Raw genomic sequence first — 23,753 nt, forward strand, 5'->3', positions numbered from 1 at the left:
TCTGCAGTCCTCACTTTCGCCTCAGATCTCTCACTGTCAACTGTCGTTGACCCAGAGATCTACCAATTCTGGTGAGAGCATATTCTGGGAGAATACTGAAACTTTCAGACGGCTTGAATTTATGAGATGGGAGAGTGGTGCAGGAAAGAGGGGCTGGCTTAATGGACCAGCGTTAAAAGTAATTATCTACTCAAAAATATAAATATAATGAAGGGGGGAAGCTTTGGGGAGATGTTGTTCAAGGATGTTAGAGTCCGAAGGGATTAATGTATTAACTATCACCCATTCTGATGATGTCACATAGATTTGGTGAGAGAATACCTTAAGGTCTCAAACAAGTAAGACCTTCCATTTAGTTCTTCTCCTTAGTATCTGTAACAGTGGTTTTCTCATCAGTGTAACTTATACATAGTTGCCACATATATACTCGTGTAAGAGTTAAATTTCTTAGTCTATGTTTTAAGGTTAAATTTATGGGGTCAACTATTACATGGATACTACTTTCGAAGGGCTGAAATTCACGTCCGTCAAAGTTCATACTGTATCATTAGAAGCCCAGTTGATCTCTATAAACGAATAAAGAAAAAGACGCATGAATTACAGTAATTACCGGATAAAGAGAATAGAAAATAAAATGAATTAGTAATTATTCCATCCACCATATTTTTTATTTTAAAAAAATTACGTTGAAGCGGCAATGACATCATCGGGCGAGACTGGAATACCGGACCGGAGCCAGATGGCCAGAGGTCCGGAGTCCCAGAATGGAGCAGGACGGCCGGCAGAACAGAGAGGGATGGCTGGCAGACTGGATTCCCAGAATGGAGCAGGACAGCTGGCAAACTGGAATCCCGGAACGGAGCGGGATGGCTGCCACGGAGCAGAACAGCTGTACAAAATGTGAATACTAATTATAGTGCTCGTTCAATAATGAACTTAAGAAATCTGAAGCCTAACTTTGGTGAAGAGCTAGGATCAACCTTTACACGAGATACATGGAAAATTCCAGATTTTTTTGGCCAAAGATAGGAGGTTGACGTGCATGAGATTGACTTGTACTCAAGTATATATGGTACATCTTGTTTAAGAAAAAAAGTGTTTTCTCATGGGATAACCAAGCGGTTTTTATCTACCTCACTAAATCAAGTAGGCCGTATAGATTCCGAGCAAGAAAAGGGATGGTGGCAGCATTCTATCAAATAGCTGATACAGTATGATGAGCAATGATGAGGATTCACCTCACAATAGACACTACATGGAGGAACCCCTGCGGTGACATTCTGGAGCTGAGATAATTTATCTCCAACGACCACAGCCATCTTCCTTTTGTGGTAAATGTGCCTCCAACCATTAGAGCATTTTGCACCTGATTCTAATTGACATCAGTTTTACTTGGGCTCCTTGATGCCACACTCAGGTAATGCTTGACTCAGACAATAATGAGGTCAGGAGTTGAATGGACCTAGCAGAACCAAACTGAGCATCAGTGAGCTGGTTATTCCTTTGCAAATGTCACTTGCTAGCACCTTCCTTCTCTCTGCTAATGATTCAGAGTAGACATTTGAGGTGGCAATTGGCTGGATGGAATTTGTTCTGTGTTTTGTGACAATTTGGTAATTTCCACATTGACAGCAATATGACACTGTTGTAACTGTACTTGAACAGCTTGGCTAATGCTGTGATCAGCTGTGGAGCACAAGTCTTCAGTACAATTGTCAAAATGTCATAAGGGCCCATAATCATTGGAGTGTCTTCAACCATTTCTTAGAATCACTTGGAGTAAATTCATTTGGTTGAAGATTGGCATCGTAGTGCTGAGAAACTGAAGAAATCCAAGCGGGATCATTCACTCAGCACCTCTGGTTGATAATGGTTGCAAATGATTCAACATTATTATTTTACACATGATTTCCCACATTGAGTTGTGTAATTTTCTATCACATCATTCGCAACTGGATGAGGTGGGACTGCTTGGCATGCAAGTAGCCTAATGTCATCCATAAGATCTTAAACACCTCTATTAGATGTCCCCTTGATCTGGACTGCTCAACAATGAGTAGACCTAGTTTCTCCAGTATATCTATATCTGTAATCCTTAATATAGAGTCATATAGCATGGAACCAGAACCTTCGGTCCAACCAATCCATGCTGAACACTTTCCCTAACTAAACCATTCCCACTTGACCCTTATCCCTCTAAATCTTTTCCTATTCAAATGTTTTTTAAATGTTTTAACTGTACCTGCATCTCCCACTTTCTCTGGCAGTTCATTCAACACATGAACCACCCTCTGTGTGAAAAAGGTTGGCTCTCAAGCCCCTTTTAAATCTTACTCCTATTACCTTAAAAATTTGCCCCCTAGTTTTGAACTTACCCACCCTAGTGAAAAGACCTTTGCTGTTCATTGTATTTATGCCCCTCATGATTTTATAAATCTCTGTAAGATCAACCCGCAACCTCCTACGCTTCAGTGGAAAAAGTCCCAGCTCATCTTTATAATTTAAATCCTCTAGTCCCAGCAACATCCTGGTAAATCTTTTCTCAACCTTTCCTGTAGCAGGATGACTAGATCTATATGCAGTACTGCAAAATCTGTTCTGTTCCTCTCAAAAATCTGCTTCATTTTTTTCTTAAAAAAACATTTATTCGTTTTATTTATTCAGAGGACTTAGGTTTTGCTGGTTGGGCCAACGTCTGTTGCCTATCCCTAGCTGTGTTTGAGAAGCTGGAGAGCTGCGTTTTTGAACTGCTACAGTCCATTGTGGTGTAGGTATATCTACAGTTATATTAGGGAGAAAGCTCTAGGATAATGTCCAAGTTAGCATAATGAATGACTTGCACATGAATTTGTAGGTGGTAATGTTCCCATGTACCTGCTGCCATTGTTGTTCTCAATGGTAGCGATTAAAGGTTTGGAAGACACTATATAAACGTTGATGCTACTGAGTGTGGTGGTTGTGGATATGGTACCAATCAAGTGAGCTGTTTTGACATGGATTGTGTTGAGCATCTTAACTGTTGGAGCTGCAGTCATCCAGGCAAGTGGGGTATATTCCATAAAGCCCCTAACATTTGTGTTTTGTAGGTGGTGAACAGGCTTTACAGAGTCAGGAGGTGAGCTACTGGCTGTAAGATTCCTGGCCTCTGACCTACTCTTGCAGCCACAGTCTTTATATGGATGAATGGTCAGAATTGGACACAATCTCAATGTATCTTCCCATGCACTGTCCCAATTAAACTTTTCCTGAACAACCTGTTCATCTCTAGTAATGGCTTCTCTTTCTTCCTTGGCTTTGCATAAATTGTTGTGCTTTTTATCTCACCTCTACTGGCATGATCTCCAAACCATTACCTCCTTTCTACATACAATTAGTTTCCTGTTAGTCTGTGATGTCAATTACCTCTATCAAGTATATGTGGTAGTATTATTGTTTCTCACTTTTTTTTTAAACATCCATTTTAGTCTTTGAGGTTTTCTGATATTAAATTCAGCTGATTGAAACCGATAATTATTAATCGATTTTTTACCACTATGATGACAACATCATGTTAGAAGTAGGGGCAGGTGTAGACAGTTTTACCCCTCAAGCCTTCTCTGTCATATAATAAGATCATGGCTGATGTGATAATGAGCTAATATTTGCATAGCCAAAGGGGTAAACTACAAGTGGTTCTTCTATAACGCTATGGTTCTGTTCTTGTGCAACCCCACATTGTAGAAAAATCGTGCTTTAGAGACCGCACTTAAAGTGTTGGCGATGCAATCACCTTACAGCCAACACATGTTTTAAAAGTTTATGCTTTAGAAACAGTGTCCCCAATTCATCAATCGCATTACAGCAAATTCACGTTAACAAAACAGGCATGATAGTAGAATTTAAAAATGTGTTGCTGGAAAAGCGCAGTAGGTCAGGCAGCATCAAAGGAACAGGAGAATCGACGTTTCGGGCATAAGCCAGCAGACCTGTATTTGCAATTTTTCTCAGTAAAAAGGTTAGAATAAAATAAGATGGTGAAAATTTTACTGTAAGTTAATTTGCGGATATGTTTTCCTGAAATAAAATGATTGGTTGTAGTTGAAAAATGTTTCTTTTCACATCGTAAAATTTCAATTGGAATTTTATTACAGCAACGCAGACACGCATCTTTCTGGCGAGCAAGACCTTGATTTTGATATCTTAGCAGAGCCTAATTCATCAAAAGGACAGAAAGTCGGTGATGTCACAACTGTGAGTCTTTGCATTTTTGTATGGCAGCGTTCTTCAAATGGGAGAAATTTAAGTCGAGTTATCTCAATGAATGTTTTATAACGGAAAATATCTGCACTGTTACTTGTGCATTTCGGGCAACCTCTAACATTTGTTATGACCAGGTGAAGAGGGATAAAGCAGATACCGGTTTTTAAAAAAGAAATACACAAGTACCACGGAAGCTGGAAATCTGAAAGAAAAATAGAAATTTCTAGAGAAGTTGAGGTCTACCAGCAACTATGGAGAGAAAGCAGAGTAAATGTTTCAGGTCCAGTGAACTTTTTTTCTGGGAACCCAAGACTTCTGATGAAGAATCACCAGACATGAAACATTAACTCTGTTTTATTCCCATGAATGCTGCCAGACCTGCCAAGCTTTACCAGCAATTTGTTTTTGTTTCAGATCATCAGCTTCTGCAGTTCTTTGTTTTATTTTCATGACAATTTTATTACTTGTTAACCCTGAGAATAAAATATTTAAGATGCAGTAACAAATGCATAGAGATATAATGTTTATAAAGAGTATCTAATATAAAGGGGAGATTGGAGAATATTCAGTTTAAATGACCTAAAGAATGTTGCTGACTGGTTACGTTTTAACCTGAGACCACATTAGTTTAATTAATATCTTACATCCTCAGAAGTAGTAAATATTGAAGAGATCTTTAAATTCTCCATGAATGGATTTTTCTCTAATTTGCTTTATCTCTGAGTGGGACTAAGAGAAAATGGGAAGAGAAAGAACAAACCTTCTCCAGTTACAGTTCCAGAACCATTTTTCTGTCTGCTGCTCTGCCAAACAGCTGCTTGAAATATAGCTCATTCACACAGTACATGGCTGGGCCTTTTGTTTTCTAAACTGGATAATTTGCAGATGATTCTTATCTTCAACAGGTGAAACTTATCTATCCACTTTAAAAATGTTATTCAAACAGGGGATGCAGATCTGAGTTTGATTCCCTTTTAAAAATATTAATTTTGTCTGAAGCTGTCTTTGCTTGTTTCACATTGATTTCATGAAGTTGGGCTAATCTTTGCTCAGCTGATTGTTACAATTATTGTTTCTCACTTTTTTTTTAAACATCCATTTTAGTCTTTGAGGTTTTCTGATATTAAAATCAGCTGATTGAAACCGATAATTATTAATCGATTTTTTACCACTATGATGACAACATCATGTTAGAAGTAGGGGCAGGTGTAGACAGTTTTACCCCTCAAGCCTTCTCTGTCATATAATAAGATCATGGCTGATGTGATAATGGGCTTAATTCCACTTTCCAGCATGTAGTCTATCACCTTTATAGATTAAAAGTCTGTCTAATTTAGCCTTCAGTTTCCGTTGTCTTTGGGATAGATAATTCCAAATATTAACTACCTCCTGAGAAAAGAAATTCCTCTTCATCTCTGTCTCAACTATTTCCACACAAGCAGAAACATTCATAAGCTTCCTCAAAATAGAACAAAGAAAATTTACAGCCCAGGAACAGGCCCTTCAGCCCGCCAAGCCTGAGTCGATCCAAATGTAATGTCTAAACCTGTCGGTCAACTCCTAAGCATCTGTATCCCTCTGCTCCCCACCTAATCATGCATTTGTCCAGACGCATCTTAAATGAATCTACCGTGCCTGCCTCTCCCACCTCTGCTGGCAACGCATTCCAAATGCCCACCACCTTCTATGTGAAGTACGTACCACATGTATCTCCCTTAAACTTTCCACCTCTCACCTTGAAAGTGTGACCTCTCATTATTAAATCCTTCACCCTGGGGAAAAAGCTTGTCTCTATCCACCCTGTCTATACCCTTCATGATTTTGTAAACCTCAAACAGGTCCCCCCTCAATCTCCTTTTTTCTAATGAAAATAAACCTAACCTACTCACCCTTTCTTCATAGCTAGCACCTTCCATACCAGGCAACCTCCTCATAAACCTTCTCTGCACCCTCTCCAAAGCGTCCACATCCTTTTGGTAATGTGGCGACTAGAAGTGTATACAGTATTCTAAATGCGGTCGAACCAATGTCTTGTACAATTTTAACATGACTTGCCAGTTCTTATACTCAATACTCTGTCCGATGAAGGCAAGCATACTATATGCCTTCTTGACCACTCTGTCCACCTGTGCAGCAACCTTCAGGGTACAATGCACCTGCACTCCCAGATCTCTCTGCCCATCAACTTTCCCAAGTCTCTTCCGTTCATTGTATAATTCGCTCTAGAATTAGTCTTGCCTAAATGCATCACCTCACATTTTTCTGGATTGAAAACCATCTGCCACTTTTCAGCCCAACTCTCCAGTCTACCTATATCCTCCTGTATTCTCTGACAGACACTTATGCTTCTATGTTTCCGTAAGGTCACCAGTCATTCTTCTAAACTTCAGTGAAGACAGGCCTGACTGCTTCAACCTTTTCTCATTTTGCAACCTGTTCATTTTTAGAACAAACTTGCTGAACCTTCTCTGAAGTGCGCTTCAGTGCAAATACATTCCTCCTTAAGTGGTGTAGTCTCACCAATCCCTTATACAATTGCAACAAAACTTCCTGACTTTTATAGTTCCTTCTCTTTCTAGTAAGGCTAAAATTCCTTTGGCTTCCCAGTTGCTTGCTGTACCTGGATGCTAACTTCAGTGATTAAAGTGCAAAGACACCCAGATCTCTCTGTGCCACAGCATTCGGTAGGTCTTTCTCCATTTGGAATAGAAAGTCGGAATATATTTGTTCTGTCAAAGTGGACAACTGCATATTTTCATTTATGTTGCACTCCACCTTCCCCCACTCACATAACATACTTTTATGCAGAATTTTTTTCTGTTGTCACACAACTTGCTTTCTTACCTATATTTCCATCAGTCTCAAATTTGGCTCCAGTATACTCGATCCCTTTATCCATGTCATTAATATTGTTTATAAATAGATGAGATCCCAGAACTGATCTGTGTGGCACTTTTGTTAGATTTATTATTTTACATTTGAGAATGAGTGTTTCACCAATTGCCCTTGAGAAGGGGCTGGTGAGTTGCCTCCTTAAATGAATGCAGTTCATTTGATAAGTACATCTACAAGGATATTAGGGAGGGAATTCCAGGATTTTGCCCCAGCATTAGTAAAGGAACATGGATATGTTTTAAAGTCATGATGATGAGTAGCATGGAGGGGAACTTGCAGGTGGTGGTGTCCCATATATTTGTAGCCCCTTGTCCTTTAAGATGATTGTGATTGTGAATTGTGTTGTCTCAGGAGTCTTGTTGAGTTTTTGCCATGCATCTTACAGATGGTACACATTAATGATACTGTGCATCCCTGTTGGAGAGAGTGAATGCTTGTGAATGAGCTGCCAATCAAGTGGACTGCTTTGTTCTGGATGGTGTCAAGTTTCTTAAGTGTTGTTGGAGCTGCAGAGATCTAATTACATGGGGAGTATTCCTTCACACTCTTGACCATGACCTGCTCTTATACTTACAGTAGTGCAGTTCAGTTCAGGTTGCAACCCAGGACATTGATAGTGGAGGATTTAGCAATGACATTGCCATTTACAATTACAGTTTATCATCCTGAAAATGACACAATTATTTAACTCTGTTTTCTGCTGGCTAACCAGCCCTCTGTCCATGCTGATCTATTTTCCCCTAATATTGTCAGTTCTTCTGAAGTCCTGTTGGAACTTCATTCACTCATTTTCTCAATGACAGATTGGCTGACTGGCCAATAGTTCCCTGATTTATGTCTCCCTCCCTTCTTGAACATAGATGTGGCATTTTCAGTTTTCCAGTCTTCTGGGATCTTTTCAGAAGCTGGGGAACTTTGATTTGTTACAATCAATGCATCTGCTGTCTGTGCTGCTATTTCCTTTAAGATCATAGGATGCTGCCGATCAGGGACGTATCAACCCTTAGTTCCCTTAGTTTTCTAAGTACTTTTTCTCAGATAATAATTACTGTTAAATTCCTCTCTTCCTTTGTATATTCCTTTTCTATTATATAGGGATGCTGTCCAATAAACAGATTTAGAAAGTACTTGTTCAAAACCTCTACCATTTCCTGTGTTTCCCATTATTAATTCTCCACTCTGATCTTCTAAGAGGCCAATGCTGAATTTGACTGCTTTCTTCCTTTTTATATACTTGTGGAAGCTCTTCCTCATTTATTTTCGTACTTTAATTTTTCTCTCTTTAGGTCCTTTGCTGATTCTCTAGATCTTTTGTCCAAACACAATTTTCACAACTTTGTATGCCCTATCTTTCAGTTTGATGCTATCGTTAACCTTTTAGCCACCAATAGTAATCCTTCTCATAGAGACTATCTCAATGTAATTTATGTTTGTTGGAAATTATTAAATATCTCCTTGAATGTCTGCCACCACTTTTTCACCATCTTACCTCAACCTATTTTCCCAGTCTCAGTTCCTAGTTCCTGACCCACAGACCACAATCAGTGAAGATTAGGGACAGTATTTCATCCTCACTAACACTCAACACTGGAGTCCCCCAGGGATGCGTACTCCGCTCCATACTGTATCCGCTGTATACCTATGACTGCAACGCCAAATACCAGACTAATGCAATTTACAAGTTCACAGATGACACCACCATACTCAATCGAATCTCAGATGGTGACAAAACAGGCTACAGACAGGAGGTGGAAAACCTGGAAAAATGATGCACTGAGAACAACCTAACTCTCAATGCTGGCAAAACCAAGGAACTCATTATTGATTTTGGGTGGGATGTTACTCATGGCCCCCTACACATTAACAGCACAGTGGTGGAACAAATGGAGAGTGTCAAGCTCCTGCGAGTGGTCAACAACAACAAGCTTTCTCGGATTCTTCATGTGGACGCATCAGTTACAAAGGCCCAACAATGTCTCCTCTTCTTCAGGCAGCTGAGAAAATTTGGCAGGATGGCGAATACCCTTGCCAACTTCTTTAGGTGTTCCATTGAGAGCATTCTGTCTGGATGTATCACTACCTGGTATGTACCATTCAAGATCTGAGATGGTTACAGAGAATGCTGAACTCGGCCCAGGTAATCACAAAGGCCAGTCTCCCATCTGTAGAATCCATCTAGCAGGCCTGATGTTGAGGAAAAGCCACCAGTATTCTCAAAGATCCATCCCACCAATGCTTTTCTACAACCTCCACCAACAGGGAGAAGGTACAGAAGCCTGAACATGTGCACCAGCCAGTTTCGAAACCGTTTGTACCCTACTATTGTTAGAATACTGAATAGACTCAAACTCTTAACATTCCCCTGTACCTGTGTTTTTGTTTTGCTGCTGTTTACCTATTATTTATTTATCTATGCTATGTAACTCTATGATCTACCTGTATTGCTCGAAAGACAAAGCTTTTCACTGTGCCTCGGTACACGTGACAATAAATTCAATTCCATTCAATTCAGTCAATTGTAGCAAACTCTGTCATGCCCTTGAAGTTAAAGACACCAGTTTCTAGTCTACATTTTTCACTTTCAAACTGAATGTGAAATTCTATCATGCTCTGATCACTCTTGCCTAGACAACCTTTACAATGAGATAATTAATTATCCTAATTCAAGACAGGCTATCAGATCTAAAAAAAGCCTATTCCTTTTTTAGTTGCAGAAACTGTGCCAAGTATATTCTATGATCTTTGTCAAACAAGCTTGCCAACTTGATTTGTCAAATCTCTATAAATATTAAAATCACCCACAATTACAGCAGTATCTTTTTCACAAGCCCTACATTACATCTTATTTTATACTCTATCCAAAATGTAGGTATAATTGAGAGTCTATATTGCCACCAGTGCACTCTTTTCCTCATTTCAACTTAAATTGATGCCACATCTTGATGTTCCAAGTGAAGGTAATTTCTCAGTACTAGACTGGTCTTATCCTTTATTGACCAAGTTCCCTACTACTTTTTCCCTTCTTCCTATCTTTCTAAAGTGTCAGATATCTTTGTGTATTCAGTTCCCAGCTTTTGTCTTGCAAACAACCATGTCTATGCAATGACTAAGTTAAAAATCACACAACACCAGGTTATAGTCCAACAGGTTTAATTGGAAGCTTTAGCTTTTGGAGCACTGCTCCTTCATCAGGTAGTTGTGATACAATGATGGCACAAACTGAAACTAATATTTATGAAAGTCTAGTCATTGCATAATTTGGAGGTACCGGTGTTGGACTGGTGTGTACAAAATTAAAAAAATACCTCAGGTGGGACTAAATTGGGTTGGGATAACTGGTTGGCACGGTTGCGTTGGACCGAAGGGTCTGTTTCCATGCTGTACATCTCTATGACTCTATAACTGCCCAACCTATATGTGATGCAAACTTCAAAGCATTATGAACCTGAACTCCTCAGTATCTGTTCTTCAACACTCCCAAGGCCTACTTTTAATTGTATAATTCTTGACTTTATTTGTCTTACCAAAATGCAATAACTCCATCTGGCACTCTTCAGTCCATTGACTTAATTGATCAAAATCTCTTTTTAATCTTTGAAAACATTTTTCATTGCCCACTATATCACCAATCTTGATGTCATCTACAAGCTTACTAACCATGCCTTCTATATTGTCATCCAAATCATTTATATAAATGACAAACAAAAGTGGGCCCAGCATCAATCCATGTGGAACACCATTGGTCACAGGCCTCCAGACCAAAGAACAACTCTCTACCATCACTCTTTGTCTCCTGCCATTAAGTAAATTTTGTATCCACTTGGCAAATTCACTCTGAATTCCACGTTATCTAATTTTACTAATTAGTCCACCATGCGGAACCTAATCAAAGGCTGTACTAAAGTCCAAGAAAACAATGTCTACCACTCTGCATTCATCAATCTTGTTGGTTACTTCCTCAAAAAATTCAAACAAGTTTGTGAGATACAATTTACCTTGCACAAAACCATGCTGATTATTCCTAATTATTCTTTGCCTCTCCAACTGTGAATAAATTCCTATCTTTAAGAATCACTTCCAACAACTTACTCATCACCAAAGTCAGATCCAAGGTCTATAGCTCCCAGGCTTCTCGTTACATCCCTTCTTAAACAAAGGCACAACATCAACCAGTCTCCAGTCATTCAGCATCTTACCATATTAGATGATACAAATATTCTGCAAGGGGCCCCGTAATTTTCTCCCTAACTTCCCACAACATCCTGGGATACACTAGATCAAATGTCGGAGATTTATCCACCTTTTCAATTTTGTAAGACCTTCTGCACTTCCTCATCTGTAATGTGTACTGTTTTAGAAACATCAATATTTATTTATCTGAGTTCTCCATTTATTTCTCCACGGTAAAAACTGACATGAAATATTCTTTTATATCTGTCCCATCTCCTGAGGTTCAACATAGAGACAATCTTCTTGATCTTTAAGAAATGTGTCAGCCATGATTGAATGGCAGAGCAGACTTGATGAGCTGAATGGCCTAATTTCTGCCTTATGTCTTATGGTCACTCCTGTCAAGGGCACAGACAGGAAATTCTGTCTCTGTCTCTAGGTGTTCTCTTGCTCTTAATGTACCTGCAGAACCTCATTGGATTATTCTTAATCTTATTTGCCAAGGCCCTCACACATCTTCTGTATGCTTTCCTGATTCCCTCTTAAGAATGCCCCTACAATTTTTATTCTGTTCATGACATTCGTTTGAACCCAGTTGTTTAAAGAATAATAATATTTTGTGTATATTCTAGATTAGAGCCTCAATACCTTTATTCACCAATTGTTCTCTAATACTGGCAGCCTTATCTTTTCACTCTAACAGGAACACAATGACTCTGAACTCTTGTTATCACACTTTTGAAAGCCTCCCATTTATTAGATTCCATTTACCTGTGAACAGTCTCCTGCAATCAATTTTTGAAAGTTCTTGCCCAGTAAAATTTGCCTTTCTCCAATTAAAACCTTTATTATGGAAGACTTTTTCTTTTCCATAACTATTTTAAATCAAATAGAATAATGATCACTGGACCCAAAGTGTTCCCCTACTATCACTTCAGTCACTTCTCCTGTTTTATTCTCCTGTTTTGCTCTTTCTCTAGTCTACATATCAATAAAGAAAATGTTCTTGAATACATTAAACAGATTCTTCACCATCCAAACATTTAACACCATGGTAGTCCCAGTCAATGTTTGGAAAATGAAAATCACCTATTATTACAAGGTTATTATTCTTACATATATCTGAGATCTCTTCGCATATTTGACTCCCAATTTCCCTATTTACTGGAGGGGGTGTATAGCTCAGTCCCATCAAAGTGATGATTCTTTTTTATTTCTAATTTTAACTAAATGATTTTTCAGAAATCTTTTTAGTTACAGCAGTAATGTTTTCCTTAATCAAAAACGCCACACCCCATCCTCTTTTGCTTCTTTTTCTATCCTTCCTGTAGCACCTGAAACCCAGAACGTTGAGCTGCCAGTCCTGTTCATCCCTCAGTCAAGTTTCTGTAATAGCTATGATGTCCCAATCCATGTTTTTAAACGTGCACTGAGTTCATCAGCCTTATTTGCAAGACCTCTTGCATTGAAATAAATGCAGTTTAATTCTTCAGAGTTGCATTGTTCCCTGACTTGCTCCTGTCTGCCTTTTCTAATTAACTTGTTCTTTCCGATTCAAAACCATCCTCATTTATCATCCTACCTACTCTGCTATTTAGAATTCCATCACTCCCTCTCTAACAGTCTACCGTCTCCCTTGTGGGGGGCACGGTGGCACAGTGGTTAGCACTGCTGCCTCACAGCGCTAGAGACCCGGGTTCAAATCCTGCCTCAGGCGACTGACTGTGTGGAGTTTGCATATTCTCCCTGTGTCTGCATGGGTTTCCTCCGGGTGCTCCGGTTTCCTCCAACAGTCCAAAGATGTGCAGGTCAGGTGAATTGGCCATGCTAAATTGCCCGTAGTGTTAGGTGAAGGGGTAAGTGTAGGGGTATGGGTGAGTTGCGCTTCGGCAGGTCGGTGGGGACTTGTTGGGCAGAAGGTAATCTAATCTAATCGAATCTAATGGAATTTACAAATCTTCCTACTAGGATATTGGTTCGTCCCCAGTACAGATGAAACCCATCCTTTTTGAACAGATCCGAATGATCCAAGAACCTGAATCCCTGAACAATATGCCAGCTGTTTATCTCCTTTATCCTTTTATTAGTTCCCTGTTTTGAGCTTTGCACCGGGAGTAAACCAGAGATTACTACTTTTGATGTTCTGTTTTTTAATCTTCTACCTAACCTCTTTTATTCACTCTGTAAAGCCTTCATCTTTCCCTGACTATGTCTTTCCTACCAATGTGTATAATAACTTCTGGCTTCTAACTTTCTCCTTTAACAACATGCTTAAAATGTTATGAGACATCCTTAATTCTGTCACCAGGAAAGCAACATATTATCCTACATTCATACTCTCTGCCACAGAATTTCCTGTCTGTGCCCTTGACAGGAGAGATCATAAGATATAGGAACAGAAATTAGGCCATTCAGCCCATCGAGTCTGCTCTGGCATTCAATCATGGCTGACAACTTTCTCAACCCCATTCTCCCCATAACCCTTGATCCCTTTGATAATCAAGAACCTATCTATTTCCATCTTAAATATACTTAATGACCTGGCTTCCACAGCCTTCTGTGGCAATGAATTCCATAGATTCATCCCTCTCTGGCTGAAGAAGTTTCTCCTTATCTCTGTTCTAAAAGGTGTTCCCTTTACTCTGAGGCTGTGCCCTCGGATCCTAGTCTCTCCTACCAATGGAAACATCTTCCCGATACCCACTCTGTCCAGGTCATTCAGTATTCTGAGGGTTTCAATTAGATTCCCCCTTATATTTCTAAATTCTGAGTATAGGGCCACACTCCTCAATGCTACCTATAGTGTTGCTTTCTCATTAATATTATAAATCTTAACTCCATTGAATCCTCCCCCACACTATTTAATTTCAAGCTATTTCTTCAGCCTGGTTCTGCAATTTGCCAGCGCACTGGCCCTAGCAAAGTTCAAGTGAAGGCTGTTCAAATATGACAAATCTCTCTCTTTCCCAAATTCCATTTGTTCCACACCATTCTGAGCAACACATTCAATTAATTGATCTATTTTACCTTATGCTGAGTCTCAGGTAATTATCCAGTGATTATTACCTTTGTGGTTTTAATGGTTTTTGGTTATTTGTTTTAGTCCCTAGCTGTTCATTATCCTTCAGCAGGAGTTCTTTGTTAGTTATATCTATGTCATTGGTATTCACACAGATCATGACAGTTAAATCCATTCCAGTCACCTCCCAATCCAAATTCCTTTCCAGCCCAAGGAGATGTCCTTAACCTTGGCACTGGGCAGACAATCAGGAGAGGCAGCTGAGTGGCTCAGTGGTTAGCACTGCTGCCTCAAAGTAGGGATCCAAACTTGGGTGACTGGCTGTATGGAGTCATACAGCATAGAAATGGACCCTTTGGTCCAACCAGTCCATGTTGAACATAATCCCAAACTAAACTAGTCACACCTGCCTGCTCCTGGCCCATGTCCCTCCAATTGCCTATTGATATACTTATCCAAATGTCTTTTAAATGTTGTAATTGTGCCCACATCCACCACTTCCTCAGGAAGTGCATTCCACAAGCGAACCACCCTCTGTGTAAATAGTTTGTCTCATGTCTTTTTTAAATCTCTTTCTTCAAAAATGTGCCCCTTATTCTCAAAATCCCTCATTTTAGGGAAAAAAATAACTGCCATTTAACCATATCTTTTCCTCATTATTTTATAAAATTCTATCAGATCACCTCTCAACTTCCTATACTCCATTGAAAAATTCCCAGCCTATTCAGCCTTTCTTCATAACTCAAACCTTCCATACCTGGCAACATCCTGGTAAATCTCTCCTGAACCCTCTGTAGCTTAATAATATGCTTCCTATAACTGGACGAGCATAACTGGATACAGTATTCCAGAAGAGGCCTCATCAATATCCTGCATAATCTGCACATTACTTCCAAACTCCTATACTCAAAGGACTGAGTGCTCTCTTCACATTCAGAATCTTCCCCATCAATTCTTTCATTTACACTGCTACTTAGAATTCTTTCTATCATTATAAAGTCTCCCTTAATGGACTGAGCAAAGTTCTCAGTAATGATTGCCATTGCTGACCCATTACAGTGACTTATCACTCAGACTCTAGCACATAAAATTTAGTCTGGATTTCCTCATGATGCAGACACTTTGGGAGTATTTTGTGCTTCAAAGTGAAAATTGAACAGCACAGTATAAATTCCCAACTTTTAAAAAGCATGTTATAGCACAGAATTACTGAAGGGTTGGCATTGTTAATAAAGGATGGCATTTGTGCAACAGATTTGTGAAACTGACCTTTGTTCAGGATATAGAATTGCTTTGGGTGGAGATGAAGAAAGAAATCAGGACATAGAGTGATCTGCAGCCTCCACAAACAGTAACGACAATGTAGGACAAAACAAACAAGAAGAAATATTGGGTCTGAAAAAAAAATGTAATAATCGGAAGTGGCATCTAACAGCAAACGGAAAAAAAAGTAGATAATGCAAACTATCAGCTGGAAAAATCACATTGGCATTCGTAGAACAGGAGTACATAGAATGCATTCAAGGTAGTTTCTATAGCAGAACATTCTACAACTGACTAAAGAGCAGAATATGTTAGATTTGGTATTGTGTAATGCGACAAGAGTAATTAATTAACTAGGATAAAGGTTCCCCTAGGTAGTGATGACTGCAATATGATTGAAGTTTTCATCTAATTCCAAAGGGAGGGGATTAGATTTGGTATCTTAACCTAACTAAGAGTAATTATTTCCACGTGAAAGCTGAGCTAGCTGAAGTAAACTGGGATACTAGGCTAGGCGATGGGTCAATAGAGTCGCAGAGGTAGATATTCAAGAGGATAATTCCGAATGCCCAGAATCAGTATAATCCTATTATAAAGTAAAGAAGTTTAAAAGAAATGCCTACCATCTGTAGTTAAAGAAGTTAAGCAAAGCATTAACCTCAGGAAAAACGTGCAGCTGTGTAAAAGTGCTCTATTCCTAATGAAGGGCTTTTGCCTGAAACGTTGATTTTCCTGCTCTTAGGATGCTGCCTGACCTGCTGTGCTTTTCCAGCACCACTCTAATCTGGACTCTGGTTTCCAGTATCTGCAGTGCTTGTTTTAAACCTGTGTAAAAGTAAGTGTCAGGTCAGATAATTGTTAGAATGTAAAAAAATTACAGAGAGTGACTAAAAGCTTAATTAGGAGGAAGAAATTAGAGTATAAGAGGAAACTATGTAAAATAGGTAGCCAGAGTTTCTACAGTATTTAAAAAAGAAAGAAGTACGTAAAGTGAATGATGATACTTTAGGGAGTGAAGATGGGGAATGACAGATTACGTGAACAAATAGTTTGCTTCAGTTCTCACTGTAGAGGACACAAAAATAGTTCCTGTACCCGCTGCTAATCAGAAGGTGGAAGGGACAGAGTAACTTCATGGAATTGTGATCATGGGGCAGCAATACTAAGCAAACTTGTGGAGCTGTGGCGGACAAATCTGCAGGTCCAGATGTAAGACTATAAGACAAGGGAGCAGTATTAGGAGGAAATGAGGACGGCAAGTGCTGAAAAGGTCAGAGTCGAAAAGGGTGGTGCTGGAAAAGAACAGCAAGTCAGGAGGAGCAGGAGAATCAACGTTTCAGGCATGAGCCCTTTATAAGGAATGTGGAGGGGGAATGTGGATGAGAGGTGAATGGGGGGGGTGGGGTAGGGTTGGGGCTGGAGGGAAGCTAGGTGGCAAGGCAATAGGTGGGGAGTAATATTAGGCCATTCGGCCTATCAGGTCTGCTCTACCATTCAATAGTGGCTGTTATTTCATCCTCTGTTTACAAAAGTAGCTAATGAGCTAGCAGATATATTACTGTTCATTTTAGCCACAGAAAATGTTAATAAAGGAACTATAAAAAACAAAGAATGAACTGGCTTTGACTGTTTTTCATGTAGAGACAACCTTGCTTTGGAAGGCGTTGGACTGGGCCTGTATTTGGTTTTGCTCCCTCTAGTTATTGACTTTTTATAATTTCTGAAAAAAGAATCCCAGTCTGTAAGAAATAAGAAGTCCCCAGAGATCTGTGGAAGCCATTTGCATTTACTGGTGATTTCAGCATTCAAAGCCCCCCCAGGATAAACAGTCCTCTAGGCCATAACACATTCCATCATTGAAGGATTTCATGAAGGTCTGGTATTCACCATTTAAATGGTTATCGATCTGAAAAATTACAATTCTCTTCTTAAATTATCTCTGAATTATGTCTGTCTGTTGGTGTATGAGTGGGGCTTCATATTCAAAGAAAATCGGGCTTAGATCATAATCTTGATCAGATAGGCCAATGGGACTAGGAGTGGCAGATGGAGTTTAATGTGGGTGAGGTGCTGCATTTTGGAAAGGCAATTCAGGGCAGAACTTATACACTTAATGGTAAGGTCCTGGAGAGTGTTGCTGAACAAAGAGACCTTGGAGTGCAGGTTCATAGTGCCTTGAAAGTGGAGTCGCAAGTAGAAAGGATAGTGAAGGCAGCATTTGGTATGCTTTCCTTTATTGGTCAGTGCATTGACTATAGGGGTTGGGAGGTCATGATGCGGCTGTGCAGGACATTGGTTAGGTCACTTTTGGAATACTGCATGCAATTCTGGTCATCCTGCTATTGGAAGGATGTTAGAAAACTTGAGAGAGTTCAGAAAAGATTGGCAAGGATGTTGCCGGGAATGGAGGGCTTGAGCTATAAGAGAAAAGGCTGAGTGAGCTGGGCTATTCTCCCTGGAGGATTTGAAGCTGTGGGGTGGCTTTTTAGAGGTTTACCAAATCATGCGGGATGTGGGTAAAATGAAAAGACAAGGTCTTTTTCCTGGGTAGGTGAGTCCAAACCTATAGAGGGTCCAGGTTTAAAGGACAAGGGGAAAGATTTACAAGGGACCTAAGGAGCAACCTTTTTATGCAGAGGGTGCTGCACTTAAAATTTGTGGTCCCTCGATGTGAGTATGGCAGTCTGAATTATGAAACTGGCAGTTTAGATTAGATTACTTACAGTGTGGAAACAGGCCCTTCGGTCCAACAAGTCCACACCGACTCTCCGAAGAGCAACCCACCCAGACCCACTCCCCTACATTTACCCCTTCACCTAACACTACTGGCAATTTAGCATGGCCAACTCACCTGACCTGCACATCTTTGGGCTGTGGAAGGAAACCGGAGGAAACCCACGCAGACACGGGGAGAATGTGCAAACTCCACACAGAGTGTCCACACAGACAATTGCCTGAGACGGGAATTGAACCCAGATCTCTGGCGCTGTGAGGCAGCAGTGCTAACCGCTGTGCCACTGTGCAATTTTAGTTTTAGATTAGATTACATTACATTACAGTGTGGAAACAGGCCCTTCGGCCCAACAAGTCCACACCGACCCGCCGAAGTGCAACCCACCCATGACCCCTACATTTCTCCCTTACCCAACACTAAGAGCAATTTAGCATGGCCAATTCACCTGACCTGCACATCTTTGGACTGTGGGAGGAAACCGGAGCACCCGGAGGAAACCCACGCAGACACAGGGAGAACGTGCAAACTCCACACAGTCAGTAGTGTATAACTTTAAATGTAATCTCATGAAATTGACCAAAACAAACAAAAAGTTTTGCACTTTATGACTTGGTTTCTGAAACCTCAGGATTAAACTTTTTACAGTTGTGCAATAAATTTGGCCCTCCGTTTATTATTTAGTTGTTGAGGTTTGGTTATTTAACTATATACCAAAAGATGACAATGTGTAACGGCATGACTTAAGAGTAATTACATTGGAAGCACTTCAGGATATTAAATGTCTAATCACGCTTTACAAAGGCCTTATTTAAAGCTGTTAATTTGTCCATGCAAAATGACTTCTGAAAAACATTTGGCAGAGAATGAAACTGGTTATTAGTTTTCTGGATCGCTTGTGAAAATGTTTCCAGCTCTAATTTAGCTTTTGTTCTTTAAAAACGTTCATTAAAGATTTATAAATCTTTTGAATGGATTGATGACCAAGACAGTAAAATTAGCTTGAATGCAAATAAGATCTACCTATTACAGATTACATACACGTTTTGGATACCTTGTTGTTGTATTCCCTTATTTGATTTTTTTTGTTTGTTTCACGCTCTTTTTCTAACTATTTTGCAGTTTTCACTTTTGAAAAACTGGAACTTGCAGCTGGTATGTTGAATAATTAATGTTTAATATTTCAAAATTCTTCAATGTTAACATTTATCTATTCAAATAATGTAATTTGGTTAATGACAAAATGTTTTAATTTGTCTACAAGGGTGAATATTGACATCAATTGTGAATTACTCTCAAGACTCATGATTAAATTGTGCTTCTTCACACGAAATTTAAAGTTTCTTAAGGTTAACTTTTAGTTTTCTATACCAAGCATGAGTATAGGTAATGTTAATCAAAAGCCATCATAACAACAATTTGCATTTATATAGCATCTCTAATGCAGTTAAATGTCTTTTAGGGTACTATATGAGCCCTACAGTAGAAATGTTGATACTGAAGTTGAAAAAAAACAGCATTTTGATAAAGTTTTGTCAAAGAGAAGTGTCTTGAGAAGCAACTAAACAGCTGAAGACATGGCTGCTGATAAAGCAACAAAAGAAACTGAGAGTGGATAAGTGACTGGAATTAAATGAAAGCAATATGAGAATATAGGGCTTTAGGAAGTTCCAGACCAAAGAAGGACAGAACCTGTGGAGGGATTTGAAGGTGAATGAAAAGATGAGGATTTTTAAATCAGTGCGTTGCTGGAAGTTAATGCAATTTAGTGGGCATAGGAATGAGTATGAATGGGACTTGTATGAATTGTGAAACAGATAGCTGAGATTTAAGCTCAAGATAAGTGCAGTGGTATTCCATGGTAAAAGTCAGAAAATCTATTATAGATTACCTCAACTTTTATCAAGTGCTTAGTACATTTTATTAATAATAGGTCTCCTGAGAGCCATTTTATAAGCTGCTTTCTCCTTTAGTTTCACCAAAATGTGATACAGGGCTTCCCAAATTTACTTATTGTGTACCAATTTCCAGATCTATTAACTGTCCCTTTGCTTCTATCAGCATATCAAGATGGTTTTTGATGATCAAACTTGAAAATGCCCAAATTATAATTCTCATACAGTAAAGTCCCATAATCATGGGGTTGCAAAATTGTGAAGATTTCACTTTGGCAGGAAGAATTGTATTTAGATGTGTACACTTGTGATGCCAAGGTATATAAGGCTATGGGCCAAGTGCTAGAAAATGGGATTAGGACAGTTAGATGGTTGCTTTCGATTGGTGCAGACTTAATGGGCAGAAGGGCCTTTTCCTGTGCTGTCTGACGCTATGAAACAGAGCATTACTTTAAACGGAGAGCAGTTACGGAATTCTGAGGTGCAGTGTGATTTAGTAGTTTACTGCATGAGTCACAAAAATAAGTCACAGGCAGTAATTAAGAAGGCTAATAGAATGCTATCTTTTATTATGAGAGGAATTGAACGTAACAGTAAAGCTGTAAGGATATAATTGTTTAGGGGGCATTGATAAGCAACATCTTGAGTTCAATGAGCAATTTTGTTTTTCTTATTTATGGAAGAATGTAAATTCATTGAAGGCAGTTTGGAGAATTGATTTCTGGAATGTATGGGTTATCTTATGAGACCATAAAATGTAGGAGCATAAGTAGGCCATTTGGCCCATTAAGTTTACATCAAGCTGTTTGTTAAGATCATGGTTGATCAGAAAATATTCAACTCTACTTTCCTTTTCACCTTGATGATTAAAAACTGTTTAAAAATGTTTACCTCAGTCTTGAATATTCTTAAGGACCCAGCCTCAACAGCCCTTTGTGATAAAGAATTCCACAGGTTTACCATTCTTTGAGAAAAAGTATTCCTTCTTATCACTGTCTTAAATGGACAGTCCTTACATTAAGATTATGCCCTCTGGTCCTAGATTCTCCCACAAGGGGAAACAACCTATCTGCATCTACCTTGTTAAGCCCCCCTAAGATTCTTAGATAAAATCTCTTCTCGTTTTCCTGAACTCCAATGAGTACAAGCCCAATATTCTTGACTTCTCCTCATAAGAAAATCTCTCCATACCCAGGATCAACTCAGTGAACCTTATCCATTCTGCCCCCAATGCCAGTACATCTTTTCTGAGATAAGGGGACTAGAACTAATCACAGTATGCAAGCTGTGGGTCTGACCAATGTCTTCTATAGTTTTAGAAACAATAATTAAAGTTATGTCTTTTGATCTTTATACTCCATTCCCTTTGAAATCCTTTTCTTTTGCCTTCCCTGTCCAGGTGGATGGGGTGTGTTGGAGGCGGGAGAAGGATGCTAGCTTTATTTGATTCATGCATTAGGGCCCCCAAATCCCTCAGGGCTGCTGCTTTCTGCAGTATTTCTCCATTTAAATATTATTCAGCTCTTTATTTGATGAAAGATGGAAAGAGAATTTAAATGAGTGAGGGATGTCTTGATTGTAGTGTGTAAGATCCTGAATCGCCTTGATAAGCTGGATTTGAAAGTGATGTTTCCTCCTGTGGTTGAGTCCACCGATCTCCGTCCCCACGCCGAACCCCACCCCGCCCCGATCTCCATCCCCGCCCCTACGCCTAACCCCGCCCCCACTCCCAGCTCCAGCCCCACACCAGGTCCTAGCTCCCAGCCCTGCCGTGTTTTCACCATCCCTCCAGAACTACCCTCTCTGAGGATGAAAGATCACTCCTCGGCAGAGGCCTCACCTTCATTCCCCTACGCTCTCGGCTTAACGAGTTCAACACGCGGCGAGACATCAAACAATTCTTCCGCCGTCTTCGTCTCCGCGCCTACTTCTTCAACCAGGGTTCTCGCCCACCCTCTGACGACTCCTTCTCCCGCCTCCAACACACCCCATCCACTTGGACACCCCGTGCTGGCCCCTTACCTGCCCTTGATCTCTTCATAGCCAACTACCGCCGTGACATTAACCGCCTCAACCTCTCCACCCCTCTCACCCACTCCAACCTCTCACCCTCGGAACGTGCAGCCCTCCACTACCTCCATTCCAACCCCAACCTCACCATCAAACCGGCAGACAAGGGATTTGCGTTAGTAGTTTGGCGCACCAACCTTTGCACTGCTGAGGCTAAACGCCAGCTCGCGCACACCTCCTCCTACTGCTCCTTGACCATGATCCCACCTCCCACCATCAAACCATCATCTCCCAGACCATCCATAACCTCATCACCTCAGGGGATCTCCCATCCACCACTTCCAACCTCATAGTCCCACAACCCCGGACCACCCGTTTCTTCCTCCTGCCCAAAATCCACAAATCTGACTGCCCCGGCCGACCCCATTGTCTCAGCCTGCTCCTGCCCCACCGAACTCATCTCTGCATACCTCGACACGGTCCTGTCCCCCTTAGTCCAAGAACTCCCCACCTACATTCGGGACACCACCCACGCCCTCCACCTCCTCCCTGATTTTCGCTTCCCCGGTCCCCAACGCCTTATCTTCACCATGGACATCCAGTCCCTGTACACCTCCATCCCCCATCACGAAGGACTCAAAGCCCTCCGCTTCTTCCAGTGCCCTTCCACTGACACCCACCTTCGACTGACTGAACTGGTGCTCACTCTGAACAACTTCCCTTTCCAATCCTCCCACTTCCTCCAAACCAAAGGAGTAGCCATGGGCACCCGCATGGGCCCCAGCTATGCCTGCCTCTTCGTAGGATATGTGGAACAGTCCATATCCGCAGCTATACTGGCACCACCCCCACCTTTTCCTCCGCTACATCGATGACTGTATCGGCACTGCCTCGTGCTCCCACGAGGAGGTTGAACAGTTCATCCACCTTACCAACACCTTCCACACCGACCTCAAGTTCGCCTGGACCGTCTCAGACTCCTCCCTCCCCTTCCTAGACCTCTCCATTTCTATCTTGGGTGACCGAATCAACACGGACATTTACTATAAACCGACCGACTCCCACAGCTACCTAGACTACACCTCCTCCCACCTTGCCCCTGTAAAAACACCATACCATATTCCCAATTCCTTCGTCTCCGCCGCATCTGCTCCCTGGAGGACTAGTTCCAATACCGAACAACCCAGATGGCCTCCTTCTTCAAAGACTGCAATTTCCCCCCCGACGTGATCAACGATGCTCTCCACCGCATCTCCTCCACTTCCTGCACATCCACCCTTGAGCCCTGCCCCTCTAATCGCCACCAGGACAGAACCCCACTGGTCCTCACCTACCACCCCACCAACCTCCATATACATCGTATCATCCGTCGTCATTTCTGCCATCACCAAACGGACCCCACCACCAGGGATATATTTCTCTCCCCTCCCCTATCAGCGTTCCGAAAAGACCACTCTCTCCGTGACTCCCTCGTCAGGTCCACACCCCCCACCAACCCAACCTCCACTCCCGGCACCTTCCCCTGCAACTG

General features: G+C 40.8%; 1 protein-coding gene across 8 annotated transcripts in view; it reads left to right on the forward strand.

Moving 5' to 3' along the window:
• sanbr (SANT and BTB domain regulator of CSR) overlaps positions 1–23,753 on the forward strand; it is a 162,386-nt gene that overhangs the window by 102,852 nt on the left and 35,781 nt on the right. For all 8 annotated transcript variants that reach the window (XR_006312544.1, XM_043696068.1, XM_043696066.1 and 5 more), the window contains 2 exons: positions 4,131–4,230; positions 19,440–19,472. Coding sequence is in view for 7 of the 8 variants with exons in the window: in XM_043696068.1 (XP_043552003.1) it covers positions 4,131–4,230; positions 19,440–19,472 (133 nt within the window). In the remaining variant the exon portion in view is untranslated. The remainder of the gene's footprint in view (positions 1–4,130; positions 4,231–19,439; positions 19,473–23,753) is intronic.

The sequence above is a fragment of the Chiloscyllium plagiosum genome, chromosome 9, assembly GCF_004010195.1.
Source record: "Chiloscyllium plagiosum isolate BGI_BamShark_2017 chromosome 9, ASM401019v2, whole genome shotgun sequence".
In the NCBI taxonomy this organism is placed as follows: domain Eukaryota; kingdom Metazoa; phylum Chordata; class Chondrichthyes; order Orectolobiformes; family Hemiscylliidae; genus Chiloscyllium; species Chiloscyllium plagiosum.